This window comes from Chelonoidis abingdonii, chromosome 7 (genome assembly GCF_003597395.2).
Source record: "Chelonoidis abingdonii isolate Lonesome George chromosome 7, CheloAbing_2.0, whole genome shotgun sequence".
NCBI classification, from domain to species: Eukaryota; Metazoa; Chordata; order Testudines; family Testudinidae; genus Chelonoidis; species Chelonoidis abingdonii.
Window position 1 is genome coordinate 3,345,982 of NC_133775.1, and position 16,138 is coordinate 3,362,119.

Sequence of the window (16,138 nt, forward strand, 5' to 3'; positions counted from 1 at the left end):
TTGTCCCCATGGAGAAACTGAGGCAGGAAGGGAGGAGGGGCTTTTCCCAAGGAGTGGGGAGGAAAAGCCAGGTGTTCTGAGGCCCAGGCCCGTGCTCTAGCTGCTAGGCCTTGCTGGATCTGGGCCCTGCTGGTGTCAGGATTCAGTGAGAAAACAACCTTTCCTTCAAACATGACTTTCCCTTTTCACTGACTAGAGTCGAGACCGTTCCCGTCTCCCCAGGTGGGGGCACATGGCCCCTGTTCCAGCCCCTGGCTTGAGTCCAGGGCACCCCCTGGGCCAGAGCTCAGCCCCCTGCCCCAGGCTGGGGAGGGGTCATGTCTCCCCACTGGGGCTGGCATCTCAACGTCCTGCAGGGGGGTTGCTGGGCCCCTTCCCAGACACAGCTGCTCCCCACCCTGGTCTCCCGGGGAGCCTCACGACTCAGTGCTGGGGGCAGGGTAGCAAGGCACGGCCCCACCTCATGCCCAAGGATCCGCTGAGCCCCCCGCCCCCCATATGCCAGTGCGGGGTGCAGAGCTCCAGGACAAGGGAACAGCGGAGTGGGGGACAGCTGGGGTCAATGGGGAGAGGGAATGGCTGAGGGGCACGGGGGCGGGATTCTAGCTCCTTTGCCAAGGCTCCCCAGGCTGGTCCTCCAGCTCGCAGCTGCCCCCAAAGTGGTAAGGGGCCGGCGTTAGTGCTGCAGCTCCTAGGGTGCAGAAAAGACACCTGGTCTGGGAGGGGGAGGAGGAGGGGGAGGGGGGATACAAACCGAGACCCCGGGCCAGGCTGGGGGCGTCATTTCGCCCAGCCACACACACCTTGCATAGAAACCTCGATGCAGCGATTCACCAAAAGGCCCAGCTGTGCTCCCCCCTGGGCAGCAGCCCCCCGCCAGCCCAGCCCAGCCACCTCCTGCTGCGGGGTCAGGGGGCGCTGCCAGGTGAGGTCTCCAGCCCAGCACAGAGCAATACACATAAAATAATAATCATTAATCATTGGGGAATAGCAGCACAATGCAGGGATGGCGGCAGCCCTGCTCCTGCCCCCGCCCATGGGCACTGCCCCTGCTGGCAGTGCCTGGCGCAGGTCACAAGTCCAACAGCTCGCTCCAGCTCAGTGTTCAGCTGGCATCCACGCAAGGGTGCCAGTGCTCTCAGCGTCTCTTCTCTGCTCTGCCCATTCACTGGACATGGGCGCTGGATCCAGACGCATGGCAGGCGTCGGCTAGGAACCACGGCGCTTCCCGGGACAACCTGTGCGGAGACACAAGGCAGCTGGGTTAGCCAGATCCCCCATGCCCACCGGCTGGACTATCAGCTCTGCTGGCTTCTCCAAGGCGTCTGTCCGCAGGGGCCTCCCACATGCCATGAGCACCTGTGGAGTCGACATGCTCCATGGCCCACGTGTGCACCCTGCATGTGTCCCTGTCTGCGGGCACAAGCGTGCAAGCTCACTAGGTATGTGCAGATGGGCACTGTCTGTGTGTGCATACTCTGTGTGTACGTGTGTGCACCATGTCCCTGTCTTCAGTTAAGAGCGTGCAAGCCCATTAGGTATATGTGAACGTGCACTATAGGTGTGTGCACCATCCGCGTGTGTCCCTGTCTACAGGCACGAGCGTGCAAGCCCACTAGGTACACTTCTACCCCAATATAACACGAATTTGGATATAATGCGGTAAAGCAGTGCTCCGGGGGGCCGGGCTGCGCACTCCGGCGGATCAAAGCAAGTTCAGTATAATGCGGTTTCACCTATAACACAGTAAGATTTTTTGGCTCCTGAGGACAGCGTTATATCGAGGTAGAGGTGTATGTGCGGAAGTGCACTGTGTGTGTGTGCACACCATTTGTGTGTGGTGGCGTGCATGCACCCTGCACGTGTCCCTGTCTGTGGGGATGAGTGTGCAAGCCCCAGGGGACCATGTGGATGTGCAGCATCTGTGTGTGTGCAAGTGTGCACCATCTGTGCCTGTGGGCAGGTGTGCACCTTGTGCATGTCACTGTTTGTGGGCACAAGGGATGCATACACAGCTGCTGCTTTGGCATCAAATTGCCCCGTGGCACCAGGGCCCACCAGGCACAGGGAGTGTACCCCAAAGGCAGTGCTGGCCACAAGGTAGCCCCCGGGGTGGCCGGGCACTGGCAGAGCATGGCAGGGGTGGGGCGAAGGAGCCCCTGGCACAGGACTCAGTCCCAGGCTCACCTAGGGCCTCGCGGAGCCGTCTGCCCGTCCCAGGTGGTGGAGTGTGAGGGTCTTGGGTGCGGTGGAGCCGGGGGTGCAGCAGGCGGGCGGGCTGGGCTCCGGGCAGTCCGACTTGCTGTCCTCGTAGCTGTCATGGGTGTAACCCTGCAGAGAGCCCGGCAGGGGGGTGTGCAGGGCCAGCGTCACAGAAGCCATGGCTGTCACCGTGGTGTAGCTGCCGCTGTAGATGGGGAGGGCAGTCCGCAGGGGCCGGGGTGCTCCGTGCGGGGCAGTCCTGGCACCCGGGGGGCCGGGCCGGGGCAGTCTGTGCTGAGGCAAGTCCCTGAGATCTGGGCCGGCCGATGGGAGGGAGTCGCTGGCAGGCAGAGACTGGGGCTGGCTGGTGCTCAGTGGCTCTTTCTTCCCCATCGGCTCCTGGTTCTCCTGGTAGGTTTTCACCACCTGTGCAGGGCAGAGACTCCAGTGAGTCCAGCAGGCAAGGGGCGGGGGCAGGGGGCTGCTAACAGGGGGCAGCCGGAGGCCCCACCCGGGAGGCATGAGGATAAGAGCTCCCCTCCCTGGCCCTCACAGACAGTGCAGCCAAGCCCTGGGTGCCATCCCTTCCCAAACGCTCCCTTCCAGAGCCCGGCAGGGGCTCCGCGGGTGGGTGGGGCTGGCGCTGTCTGGCAGGGGCTGAGCAGGAGTGGCACCATGCCCACACTCACCGTGATGGTGGGGAAGCTGGGATTCTTGCTGGCCTGCACCAGGACCCGGGCCGGGGTGGGCGGCAGGATGTAGGTGCCGGGGTCGTAGGGCTGGGGGTGGGTCAGCCCCGAGCCCGCAGTGCTCTCCAAGTAGTACTGCGAGTCCAGGGAGTCCGCGAAGGCACCGGGCCAGGCCTGGGGCGGCCGCACGTAGAAGCCGTGATGGCTGATGGGTGGGGGGATGGGCTCTGGTGACGGCAGGCGGCTGCCATTATCGGCTGGGATGACCTGGGGGGAGGAGGGCGCAGGGTGAGACAGGAGGGCAATGGGATGCCCAGAGGGTACAGGGAACCGGGCTGGGGGCACTATCAGGGCCAGGGCTGGCCCTTCTCAATGGGCTCCAGGCCTGCAGAGGCAGCCTTGGGACAGGTGCCCCCGGTCCAGCTCAATCAAGCGTTAACTCTGAAACCTAATGGTGGTTGTTTTAACCTCAGCACTGATCATTCTCCAAGAAACATCTCGCTCCCATGGGCTTGTGGGTAGAGCCTGTGGGTGTGGGCGGAGCCAGTGTGAGGCACAGACCACTGTTCCTCCTCCCCCATCTGACCCTGGCACCCAGCAAGGCAGAAGCATCTTGGTGGCCATACACCTCTTCAAGCACCAGTCTCCACTCCCTGCCAGGCCCCATTGCTCTCACCTCGGCCGGGGGCCCGATGACTGACAGCAGGACGGGCAGCAGCACCAGGCCGTTCAGGAGGCCCAAGACAGTCAGGACAGTGAGCACGGCAAAGAAATACCTGGCAGAGGAGACGGAGTGAGAGGAGCCCGGCCGCGCCATGGGCACGGGGCATCCCAGCATGCTTTGCAAACAGGGCCCACCCCCTCAGCCCTCACAGGTAGAGCCTGAACAACGCAGAGGCAAATGGGCTGGGGGGGTGCACAGCACCCCACAGAGTGGGGCCTTGCACCCCACATCCCATGACCCCACCCATCCGTGCTGCCCTAGCGCGGCCTCTCTGCTCAGCCTCCCAACACCACCGCCCTCATGCACCCCTGCATGCTTACGCACACCCATAAATCCCCCCGGCACACCCGCATACACCCACACCCCTGGGAACCCTGCAATGCTATCTCACACCGCCTGCACACCCCTAGCCACGCTTACACACGATTCACCATATAATCCCCTCGGCAATCACCTCCATACACCCACGACCACCTCGGAACCCTGCACGCTCACACACCCCGGCAACACCCTGCACTGTACGCATAACACCCTTAGATTTAAATAATCCCCCGGCACACCCGCATACACCACACCCCTGGAACCCCTGCACGCTCACCCACATGCACAGACACCACCCCTGGTACCCTGTACGCTCACACACACCCACCCCCATGGCATCCTGCGTGCTAGCACACAACCCCCCATGCTGCCACACTCGCCCATGCCCCCCACAACCTGTGCACCACTGCATGCTTACACACCCCACACATCTCCCCACGGCACTCTGGGCACATCTGCACCCTGCCACAGCTGCATGCACCCCTGGTGCCCGTTGTAACACAGGGCTGAGCTAAAGAGGGACTCTCCCCTCCCCCGCACTGTACCTCAGGATGAAGTCGAACTCGGAGCCGCCAGCATGAGTAGACCCAGCAGTGTGGATGAGGCGGCCCGGGGGGCGGCCCGGTCACAGTCAGGACCACGTAGTCCTGGCCGGTTGGGCACAGGACAGTGTCATACATGTTTCTAGTGCGTGCGTCTCCCAGGGCCAGGGCCGAGCAGCGGCAGGCACAGCGCGCGCCGGTCAGTCTGTCGGCCGGCCGGCTGTACCGGGGGGCGGACGCCACTGGGTCAGGTCCTGCGATTCTCTTCTGCCATCACATCTGGCCCAGGGAGCTGAGCGCCGTGTCGTCATGCTCAGGGTTCCTGAACGGCCCATTGGGAGCAAGTCGGGAACCGCCTGCTTGCTCACGGGGCAGGAAACGGCTTCAGCTCTCCGCTGTGCCAGGCTGTCTCTGGCAGGAGGCAGACAAACGCTGGACCGGTTGTAGATCGGTGACCTGGACTATGAGCGGCGCTCTCCACACGTGCTGGGCTCTAACCTCATGCTGGTCGGCTCCGGAAGTTCGACTTCAATCCTGAGGTACCAAGCGTGGGGGAGGTGAGAGTCCCTCTTTAGCTCTAGCCCTGTGTGTAAGACTGGCCGTCCTCACCCCCTGGGCCAGGCCGGACATGAGCTGGTGGCATTGCACCGTTGCCCATCTCCCCCGTGGGATCTCAGGTGGCCGGGATCTGAAACTGGGGGTTGCCCACGCTATTGTGCCCCCCTGCGGCAAGGCACGGTGACGACCCGGAGGCGGGAGTGATGTGTGTCGCCGGTGTGGTATGCCCCATCCGCGGGCCGGCGAGATGATTGGTGCACACAGGTTGTGGGGACTAAGGAGGCCCGTATGGGCGAGATGCCATGTCCAGGCCATAGGGGGGCGTCTGCTCCTGGGGCCATGGCACTAGCGAACCTAGTGACACTGAGTTCCCTTCCTACCGTCTTCCTGGGGGGGTGGCCGGTGTCACGGACAGGATCTGACGTTGTGCGTACCCGCTTCGTACAGGGGTACCCCTGCGGGCCCTAGTAGCGGATGACACACTGTGATCACTGTCCTGTGCAGATCTCGTCTGTCGGTGAGCGTGCATGGGGTTTTCTCAGGGATGTGACTGGTTGTCATGCGGGGTCTGCTTGACGTGGGGGGGGCCTAATTTAGTGGGTGTGCCTTTAAGCTGCTCGCAGGCACGTAGTTGGGCACGTGAGACGGGGGTGTGCTGTGAGCACGTGCGGCATGTGGTGTTGCCCTCCTGATGGGGTGCTCTTGCCTGGTGTGGCCAGCCAGACTGACACTGTACCTTGCGGTGTCCGAGGGGGTCCCCAATTTGGATGGTGTTCGGCTGCGGACTGAGTCTGACCTGTTCTAGGGTGCGCTGCTCTTCAGGGGTGGTGTGAGACATTCGTTCAGGCGGATTCCAGGCGGTAGTGTTGGGTGCGTATGTGCGAGGTGACCCCAGAGATGCCTGGCGCGCCCCTGGCAATCGAGAAAATTTATACAAAATGTTAGGGATCTGACACTGTCCTAATCCACCGCGTGCCGGCCGGACAGAGCTGACCCGATGATGCCCGGTGTGTGCTTTCCCCCCTTGGAGGCAGCCAGACTGATCACATGTCTCTGTGAGGCATTAGCACAGTTTCCCCCCGGGCAGCCGGACTGACTGGGAACCCTGCCCCGTCCGCCTGGGGCCACCGACTTGACCACTGTTCCTCCCCCGCGGGCTCGGCTGGACAGACTGACCTGCCCTCGCTGCCCTGGGCCAGCCGGACTTTTTGACTGACCTTCGGTCGCTGACGTAACCTGCCTGCGGGCTCATTGGAGCGTGTCACAGAACTGACACGGGCCTACTTACCTGGCCTGTCCCGAGGGGTAAATGAAGACGGATACTGCGAGGGCGTGTTGACCGGTGGTCCGCCACTCCACTAGGTTGAATAGACAGGACTAGACTGCCGCACGCTCTGACTAGCCTCGTCGCAGGGAGGCGCTGCCCTAGGGGGTGTTGATTCATGCAGGGTTCCCGAATGGGGTGTGAGCGTGGGTATCGGGGGTTGTTTGCTCGGGAGTAATTAGTATAGGAGTTGTGCGATTAAGCTCGAACGCATGGGGTTCACTCGGAGGGCGGGTGGTCGGGAGGCTGTATCGACAGATGAAGTGCCCCGCCGCTAGTGGCCATTGGCATCGCCACGGAATGTGGTGGGGTCTTACTGGGACTGTTGGGGATCGACGAAAAGCCCAACATACACTGGTATGGTGGCGGTGCTGTCACCCCCACCCCACTTTGCCTCTTGCGTTGTTCAGGCTCTTACCAACTGTGAGGGCTGATGGTGGTGGCCCTGTTTGCATAAAGCATGCTGGATCGCCCGTGCCATGGTGCGGCGGCCCGGGCTCCAATGCTAGCAATTTCCGTCTCCTCATTGCCAGGTATTCTTTGCCGTGACTCATTCTGATCATGACTGTCTTGGGCTCTCTGAACGGCCTTTGGTGGCTGCTGCCCTCCTGCTGTCAGTCATGGAGCCCTCCGAGCCATGGTGGTAGAGCATATGGAGTACCGCTGCCATTGCGCGTGCATCCCGCGGAAGGGGTTGCGCAACGACTGCTGCTGACTTGGAAAGTACGGAGACAGTCGCTGCCCTGCCTGCCCAATTCCACACAAGGGCAGGCTTGTGCTATGACCACTGCGAATTATCCGCGCCACTTATGGTGGTGGCAGAGCCGGAACTGACACCGTATGCGGCTTTCTCACCTCCTGAGCCCGGCTGGAACTGAACACTGCCCCTCCAACCGGGGCTCAGATCGGACTGAGCTGACGCTTTTCCCTCCCCCTTCGGGCCAGACGATGACAGACTGTACACTGCCCTCCCTCCGGCTGCTGCCAGACTATAAATTGACTGACACCACCCTTCCCCTGGGGCCGGCCGGGTACTGAATCATTCTGCATCTTCGCCCCCTGGTGCTAAGACAGACTGATTGACCTTTTCCCTGCCCCCCGGGGCCAGATGGACAGACTGACACTGCCCCTCCCCCCGGGCCGGCCTGCCAGACTGACACTGCCCCTCCCCCCAGGCTGGCCAGACAGACTGACACTGCCCCTCCCCCCAGGGTCCACCGGACTGACTGACACTGCCCCTCACACCGGGCCGGTTGCACTGACACTGCCCCTCCGCCCTGGGGCCAGACGGACTGACACTGCCTCTCCCCTCTGGGGCAAGACAGACTGATTGACCTTTTCCCTGCCCCCCGGGGCCAGATGGACAGACTGACACTGCCCCTCCCCCCGGGGTCAGACAGACTGACTGACCCCTTCCCTCCCCACCAGGGCCAGATGGACAGACTGACCCTGCCCCTCGCCCTGGAGCCAGCAGTAGCGACTGACACTGCCCTCCCCCCCGGGGCCGGCTGGACAGACTGACACTGCCCCTCCCCCTCTCCCCACCCCCAGGGACGGAGAGTCTCCAGCCAGCTGGGCTCTAGAGGTGGCTGGCGCTGGCCTAGGGGGGAGCTGGGCTCAGTGGGGGATGCGGGGGTTGTGCCCCTTTCGCTATCGGCTGAGCACTGGTGAGTGGAGCCTGCCAGCGCCCCAGGGCTTCCCAGCTAGGCTGGGGGAGGCTGGGTTGGCTGGACACCCCCAGGCTGGGGGACGCAGGGAGACGGTGCTCAATGGGGGGTGCTGCCAGAACAGGTGCTGCCCTGGCCCAAATGGGCTTCTCCCCATCTTTGTGGGGCTGCGCTGGGGGTGGTCCCCCCAGGGGTCCTAGCGCTACTGGCCCAGGCGCCCCCACCCGACTCACCAGGGCCACGTGGACGGTGAACTCGACGCCAATGCCCACCGAGGCGATGAGGATCACGGCTGGGATGGCGCTTAGCTTGATGCCCATCAGCCCCATGATCCCAAAGAGCTCGACCGTCATCATGGCCAGCACGGCCACCTGCCGGGTGCGGGGGAGAGTCAGCCAGAGAGCAGGGACCGGCCTACGGCCCTGCCCCAATGCATCCGCCCCACGGCCCTGCCCCACGGCATCCATCCCACTGCCCTGGCCCACAGCATCTGCCCCATGGCCCTGCCCCGCCCCATGGCCCTGCCCCAATGCATCCGCCCCACCGCATCCATCCCACTGCCTGCTCCATCACTCTGCACCCTCCTGTCTGCCCCATTGCACTGCCCTATGTCCCTCTGCCCTACTGTTCTGCCCCATGGCAGCCATCCACTCTGCCCCAGACAAGGTCCCAGATGCCAGGGTGACGGGTGCCCAACTGCCATGAACGATACCAAATACAGATGCTTTGCTCAGCTGCCTTGGAAGGACATGCCAATGGCGGGGGGGGGCAGGGAGGGGGACGCCAGGCCAGTTGGGGGATATTTGGAATGACACCCCTGCCCCCCAATCGGATCCGTTTGCGTGGAGCCCAGGGGTCAGGGTGGGAACAGCGCTCTGGGCAGCAGAGCTAACTGCAGGGTCAGGGCCTGAAAGCCCCCAGCCCAGCCAGGGGCAGACGCCGGGAACCCCCAGGCTGGGATAGCGCCGGTGCAAGCCAGGCCAGGCCAGGCCAGGCCAGGGAAAGGCACTGGCTCCCTGTACCCAGCTCCGGGCTGCGTCTGGGAGTTCCTGGTCCGCCCCTGGAGATGCTCGGGAGGCGCTGGAGGGTGTTCCAGGCCGGGGGCAATCGGGGGCTCCAGGGGGCCCATTTGTGCACAAGACGCCCCAGGTGAGGTCTTGAGCGTCTGAACCCCACCCCGTGGTGTCCCAGGCCCAGCCCCGGGCGCACTCACGATGATGCCAGCGGTCCAGGGGTTGAGCAGCAGCACGGCGCACACCAGGAAGGTGCAGGCCAGCACAATGCTGACAGCCAGCAGGAACCAGTGGCGCAGGCCGATGTACTGCTCCCAGAAGAGGAAGGGGTAGCCGCTGGGGTAGCTGGCCACGCCGCGCTCCCGGGCCGCCTCCTCGCACACAGCCCGCACGCTCTCGATGGCTTCCACGAAGTCCGCAGTCTGGCGCAGGCCGCTCAGGTAGAAGGGGAACTGGGCGAACTCCAGGGGCTGGGCTGCGGGGACTGGGGGGAGGGGGCAGCGAGGGTCAGGCGGGGGGACGCCACGGCCCCTGTCCCCTCGACACTGCCCCCTTCCTCCTCCCACACCAGCGCCCAGGCCAGCCCAGACGGATGGGCAACACTGGAACACGGAGCTCAGTACAACGAGGGTGCCAGCTGGTGTGTCCAGCTGGACCCTGTGTGGTACATGGGGGTGCCCGGCCGGATACTGGATGGCAAGCTGGTGCATGGGGCCGTGCCCGGCAGAACCGCATGTTGAGTGTGTGGAGTGTCTGGCAGGACCCTGCATGGCTCGCTGGTGTGTGCCCAGCCTGCATGTGCCCGCATGTGCCCAGGCACGCCCGCGACCACACTCACTTCGCAGGTTCTCGCCAGTGGCATCGTACTTGTCGTGGATCCACTCGGGCGGCGGGGGGTAGAAGTTGGCATGGGAGGCGGCGACGCCCAGCGGGTCATTGCTCACCCACACAGTCAGGCAGATGTAGAAGGTCTCTGGGGGGATGATGCCGTTCTCGTCGACCAGGCGGCGTGTGGTGAGCTGCGGGGAGCAGATGGGCACTGGTGAACTGCGGGGCCGGAGGGCCAGGCCGGCTCAGAGACGAGTTCAGGGCTGAGCCAGACTTTTGGGCAGGGCACAGGGTGAGCTGCGGGGGCCGGAGGGCCAGGCCAGCTGATGGGCGAGTTCAGGGCCGTGCCAGGCTCTCGGGCTGGGCACGGGGTAAGCTGTGGGGGCAGGAGGGGCAGACTGGCTCAGAAATGAGTTCAGGGCCAGGCCAGGCTGTTAGGCAGGGCACGGGGTGAGCTGCGGGGCTGGAGGGCCAGGCCGGCTCAGAGGCGAGCTCAGGGCCGGGCCAGGCTCTCGGGCAGGGCTGGGCACGGGGTGAGCTGCGGGGCTGGAGGGCCAGGCCGGCTCAGAGGTGAGCTCAGGGCCGGGCCAGGCTCTCGAGCAGGGCTGGGCACGGGGTGAGCTGCGGGGCTGGAGGGCCAGGCCGGCTCAGAGGCGAGCTCAGGGCCGGGCCAGGCTCTCGGGCAGGGCTGGGCACGGGGTGAGCTGCGGGGCTGGAGGGCCAGGCCGGCTCAGAGGTGAGCTCAGGGCCGGGCCAGGCTCTCGAGCAGGGCCGGGCACGGGGTGAGCTGCGGGGGCCGGAAGGCCAGGCCGGCTCAGAGGTGAGCTCAGGGCTGTGCCAGGCTCTCGAGCAGGGCTGGGCACGGGGTGAGCTGCAGGGGCCGGAGGGCCAGGCCGGCTCAGAGGTGAGCTCAGGGCTGTGCCAGGCTCTCGGGCAGGGCACGGGGTGAGCTGCGGGGGCCGGAGGGCCAGGCCAGCTCAGACACGAGTTCAGGGCCAGGCCAGGCTCTCGGGCAGAGCTGGACATGGGGTTGGCTCACCTGATTGTAGTTGAACGGCTCCTTCTTGTCACCCGTCTGGATGAGCAGCTTGTAGGCCAGCGCGCCGTCCTCGGAGCCGTTCCGGTAGCTGTCACGGGTGATGCGCCCGGCCTGCCACTCCTTGTCAAAGGCGGCCTGCAGGCCTGGGGACAGAGCGCGGGGGTTATGGGGACAGATGAAGACCACCCCACACTGCACGGCCCTTAGCAGCCGCGGGACTGCAACGCTGGATGGGCAGGGGCTACCCATCCTGCTTGGCTGAGCTGGCCCGTGGGCACCTCCATGCCCACCCCCTGCTACTGCTCAGTAACCTGAGTGAGTGCTGCTCCCAGCCCAGAGCCATGGCTGCAGCGGGGCACTGAAGGGCAGAGTGGGCACAGGAGGGGCTGGGCCCATGTGCAAGAGAAGCACTGTGCATATGCAGGCCCCAGGCGTGGCTGCGTGGCACAGAACTCCTGTGTTTGAGAGCCCAGGGGTAGGTGTGTGGCACAGAACTCCTGGGTGTGAGAGCCCAGGCCATGGCCGCATGGCACAGAACTCCGGTGAGAGAGCCCAGGGGTGGGTGCGTGGCACAGAACTCCTGTGTGTGAGAGCCCAGGGGTGGGTGCGTGGCACAGAACTCTGGTGTGAGAGCCCAGGCCATGGCCGCGTGGGCCAGAACTCTGGTGTGAGAGCCCAGAGGTGGGTGTGTGACAGCCCATGTGCAGGTACTGTGGCTGTTCCCCCCAGATTTAGAGATGTGGGGGCAGGTTATCCAAACCAAACCAGCCAAACCTGTAGGCTGGCAGCAGGACTCCAGGGCAGGTGGGGGCAGGTGGAGGCCAGCAGGAGCACACAGGGCAGGCGGGGGCAGGTGGGGGCTGGCAGAGGCACACAGGGCAGGCGGGGGCAGGTGGAGGCTGGCAGAGGCTGGCAGGGCACACAGGGCAGGTGGAGGCCAGCAGGGCACACAGGGCAGGCGGGGGCAGGCAGGGCCACACAGGGCAGGCGGGGGCAGGTGGAGGCTGGCAGAGGCTGGCAGGGCACACAGGGCAGGTGGAGGCCAGCAGGGCACACAGGGCAGGCGGGGGCAGGCAGAGGCACACAGGGCAGGAGGGGGCAGGTGGAGGCTGGCAGAGGCTGGCAGGGCACACAGGGCAGGCGGGAGCTGGCAGGGCACACAGGGCAGGCGGGGGCCTCACCTTGCAGCCAGTCCTGGAAGTAGTGCAGCCACATCCGGGGCGGCTGGCGGGCCTGGTCGCGCACCACGTGCTGCAGGGCGCCCAGGGCCCGGTGCAGGCCGTACAGCGCCTCCTGGGAGCTGGGGTAGTGGAAGCCGCCCTTGGTGGCGATGAAGACGTGGTAGAAGGAGAAGTACTTGGACTGGGTGGCGATGAAGGCGTGCTCCTTGGTGCCCCGCGGCACGATGTCCGTCAGGTACAGCCCGTCTTGCACCAGTGTGCTGCCATACAGACTGAGGCCCAGCAGCGCCAGGAACAGCAGCACCACGATACCCTGGGGCGGAGAGTCCGTCAGAGGGCGCCCGGCACAGCCCCCTGCCCTGGCACCAGACCCTGCCTGCAGCACAGGCCCACAGTGGGCACCCAGCTTCCCCCAGAGTGCCAGGGAGCCTCCCAGCATTCCCCTGCACAGCCTGGGAGTTAGCCCCAGGACTGCCAGGGTCCGCCCAGCCCCCCACCTTGCACCCCTGAGTGCTGAGGGAGATGAGGGGCCCACGTGAGCCGGGGGCGGCAGGCCCAGCCCCCCTACCTTGGTCTGAGTCTGCAGCAGGAGGGGGGCGTACTTCTCCCTGGCGAAGTCAGCCAGATTCCAGCGGCACAGGGGCAGCGGCACGCACTCCCGGCCCCCCTTGGCCCCGTCCAGCTGGGCCAGCAGGTCGCGGGTGGAGCTGGCCGGGGCGAACAGCTGGGAGCCCAGCGGGTCGGCGGGAGCCAGTGGCGCAGTGCAGACCTGGGCGGTGGGCGGCAGGATGGTGACAACGTGCCGGCCTGAGGGGTCGCAGCGGGCGAAGGCCTGCACTGTGGTGGTGATCTGGGTGCTGGTGGCCACAGCCGGGTGCCCGTATGGCGAGGGGCGAGAGGCGTGGTTCTCGCTGGCGTCGGCGTACTCCTGCGGCTGGATCTGGATGACACGGGAGGAGCACGGGCTGGGGGAGGAGGAGCCGAGGGACGTTCAAAGAGCTGCGATGGGTCCGGTGCCCCTCTGCCCACGCACGGCTTCCCTGGTGATCGCTGCACCCACTGCTGGGGCGCAGCACCGCCCCTGCTTAGAGGGCAGTGGGATTTCTCCCTGGAGCGACCCCCACTGGCTGCCCCAGGACAGGCACCCAGCTGCGGTCAAGCCAGGGGGCGAGGCCCCAAGCACTCCCCAGAGCCATTGCTTAGCCCTGCCAGCTGGGGCCTGATCCTGGCCTGGCAGGATGATCTGCACAGGGGCTGCCTGCGGGCGCACGCTCAGGCCCAGCTGTGTCTGGCATGTGGGCTCTGCCGCTCATCGCCGTCCCTCCCGGAGCACCGCACAGGCCTGGCTCTGCCCTGGGCACCCCCAGCCCCTCGCCCGGAGCACCACATGGGCCTGGCTCTGCCCTGGGCACCCCCAGCCTCCCTCCCGGCGCAGTGCACAGGCCTGGCTCTGCCCTGGGCACCCCCAGCCCCTCGCCCGGAGCACCACACGGGCCTGGCTCTGCCCTGGGCACCCCCAGCCCCTCGCCCGGAGCACCACACGGGCCTGGCTCTGCCCTGGGCACCCTCAGCCCCTCGCCCGGAGCACCACACGGGCCTGGCTCTGCCCTGGGCACCCTCAGCCCCTCGCCCGGAGCACCACACGGGCCTGGCTCTGCCCTGGGCACCCCCAGCCCCTCGCCCGGAGCACCACACGGGCCTGGCTCTGCCCTGGGCACCCCCAGCCCCTCGCCCGGAGCACCACACGGGCCTGGCTCTGCCCTGGGCACCCCCAGCCCCTCGCCCGGAGCACCACACGGGCCTGGCTCTGCCCTGGGCACCCCCAGCCCCTCGCCCGGAGCACCACACGGGCCTGGCTCTGCCCTGGGCACCCCCAGCCCCTCGCCCGGAGCACCACACGGGCCTGGCTCTGCCCTGGGCACCCCCAGCCCCTCGCCCGGAGCACCACACGGGCCTGGCTCTGCCCTGGGCACCCCCAGCCCCTCGCCCGGAGCACCACACGGGCCTGGCTCTGCCCTGGGCACCCCCAGCCCCTCGCCCGGAGCACCACACGGGCCTGGCTCTGCCCTGGGCACCCCCAGCCCCTCGCCCGGAGCACCACACGGGCCTGGCTCTGCCCTGGGCACCCCCAGCCCCTCGCCCGGAGCACCACACGGGCCTGGCTCTGCCCTGGGCACCCCCAGCCCCTCGCCCGGAGCACCACACGGGCCTGGCTCTGCCCTGGGCACCCCCAGCCCCTCGCCCGGAGCACCACACGGGCCTGGCTCTGCCCTGGGCACCCCCAGCCCCTCGCCCGGAGCACCACACGGGCCTGGCTCTGCCCTGGGCACCCCCAGCCCCTCGCCCGGAGCACCACACGGGCCTGGCTCTGCCCTGGGCACCCCCAGCCCCTCGCCCGGAGCACCACACGGGCCTGGCTCTGCCCTGGGCACCCCCAGCCCCTCGCCCGGAGCACCACACGGGCCTGGCTCTGCCCTGGGCACCCCCAGCCCCTCGCCCGGAGCACCACACGGGCCTGGCTCTGCCCTGGGCACCCCCAGCCCCTCGCCCGGAGCACCACACGGGCCTGGCTCTGCCCTGGGCACCCCCAGCCCCTCGCCCGGAGCACCACACGGGCCTGGCTCTGCCCTGGGCACCCCCAGCCCCTCGCCCGGAGCACCACACGGGCCTGGCTCTGCCCTGGGCACCCTCAGCCCCTCGCCCGGAGCACCACACGGGCCTGGCTCTGCCCTGGGCACACCCAGCCCCTCGCCCGGAGCACCACACGGGCTTGGCTCTGCCCTGGGTGCCCCCCAACCCTCCCAGAGCACCGCACGCGCCTGGCTCTGCCCTGGGCACCCCCAGTCCCCCGCCCAGAGCACCACATGGGCCTGGCTCTGCCCTGGGCACCCCCAGCACCTCGCCCAGAGCACCACACGGGCCTGGCTCTGCCCTGGGCACCCCTAGTCCCCTACCCGGAGTACCACACAGGCCTGGCTCTGCCCTGGGCACCCCCAACCCTCCCAGAGCACCGCACGGGCCTGGCTCTGCCCTGGGTGCCCCCCAACCCTCCCAGAGCACCGCACAGGCCTGGCTCTGCCCTGGGCATCCCCAGCCCCCCACCCGGAGCACCACATGGGCCTGGCTCTGCCCTGGGCACCCCCAGCCTCCCTCCCGGTGCAGTGCACAGGCCTGGCTCTGCCCTGGGCACCCCCAGCCCCCCGCCCGGAGCACCACACAGGCCTGGCTCTGCCCTGGGTGCCCCCCAACCCTCCCAGAGCACCGCACAGGCCTGGCTCTGCCCTGGGCACCCCCAGCCCCCCGCCCGGAGCACCACACGGGTCTGGCTCTCCCCTGGAAACCTGCACCCATCCCGGAGCACCACATGTGCCTGGCTCTGCCCTGGGCGTCCCCAACCCCGACCCCAGAGCACTGCACGGGCCTGGCTCTGCCCTGGGCACCCACACCCCTCCTGGCAGCGGGAGACGGCACCTGTAAAAGCAGCACAAGACGTCAAGCCGCTGGTCCTGGCGTCGGTGCAGATCCAGGCTGAGGATGGCCGGGAAGATGAGCAGCACCATGACGAAGTTAAACACCACCACCACGGCAGCCTGCGGGGACACGGGGCGCAGAGCTCAGGCCACGGGTCTCGAAGGGTTAAACCCTGCTCACTACCCTGCTGGGGAGCCAGGGTCTGCGTGTCCGACACGCGTGTGAGGCCATATCACAGCTAGGCCAGTAACGGGGCTTGTGTCTCCGTGTGTGTCTGACACGCATGTGAGCCCATGTCACACCTCTGTCAGTAACGGGGCCTGGGTCTCCGTGTGTGTTTGACACACGTGTGGGCCCATGTCACACCTCGGTCAGTAACGGGGCCTGTGTCTCCGTGTGTGTCTGACACACGTGTGGGCCCATGTGACACCTCTGTCAGTAACGGGGTCTGGGTCTCCATGTGTGTCTGACGTGTGTGAGCCCATGTCACACCTCGGTCAGTAACGGGGCCTGGGTCTCCGTGTGTGTCTGACACGCGTGTGAGCCCATGTCACACCTCGGTCAGTAACGGGGCCTGGG

General features: G+C 66.7%; 1 protein-coding gene across 1 annotated transcript in view; it reads right to left on the bottom strand.

Annotated features, from left to right (window-relative positions):
• Positions 1-886: 886 nt before the first annotated feature.
• The window catches only part of PTCH2 (patched 2), a 55,987-nt gene continuing 40,735 nt past the window's right edge, over positions 887-16,138 (bottom strand). Inside the window, 15 exon segments of the mRNA XM_032804567.2 lie at positions 887-1,238; positions 2,188-2,628; positions 2,892-3,158; positions 3,568-3,667; positions 4,482-4,509; positions 4,512-4,562; positions 6,857-6,882; positions 8,238-8,398; positions 9,241-9,524; positions 9,879-10,059; positions 10,908-11,050; positions 12,089-12,401; positions 12,657-13,053; positions 15,560-15,701; positions 15,743-15,761. Of these exon segments, the coding sequence (XP_032660458.2) occupies positions 2,188-2,628; positions 2,892-3,158; positions 3,568-3,667; positions 4,482-4,509; positions 4,512-4,562; positions 6,857-6,882; positions 8,238-8,398; positions 9,241-9,524; positions 9,879-10,059; positions 10,908-11,050; positions 12,089-12,401; positions 12,657-13,053; positions 15,560-15,701; positions 15,743-15,761 (2,553 nt within the window). The 3' untranslated portion in view covers positions 887-1,238.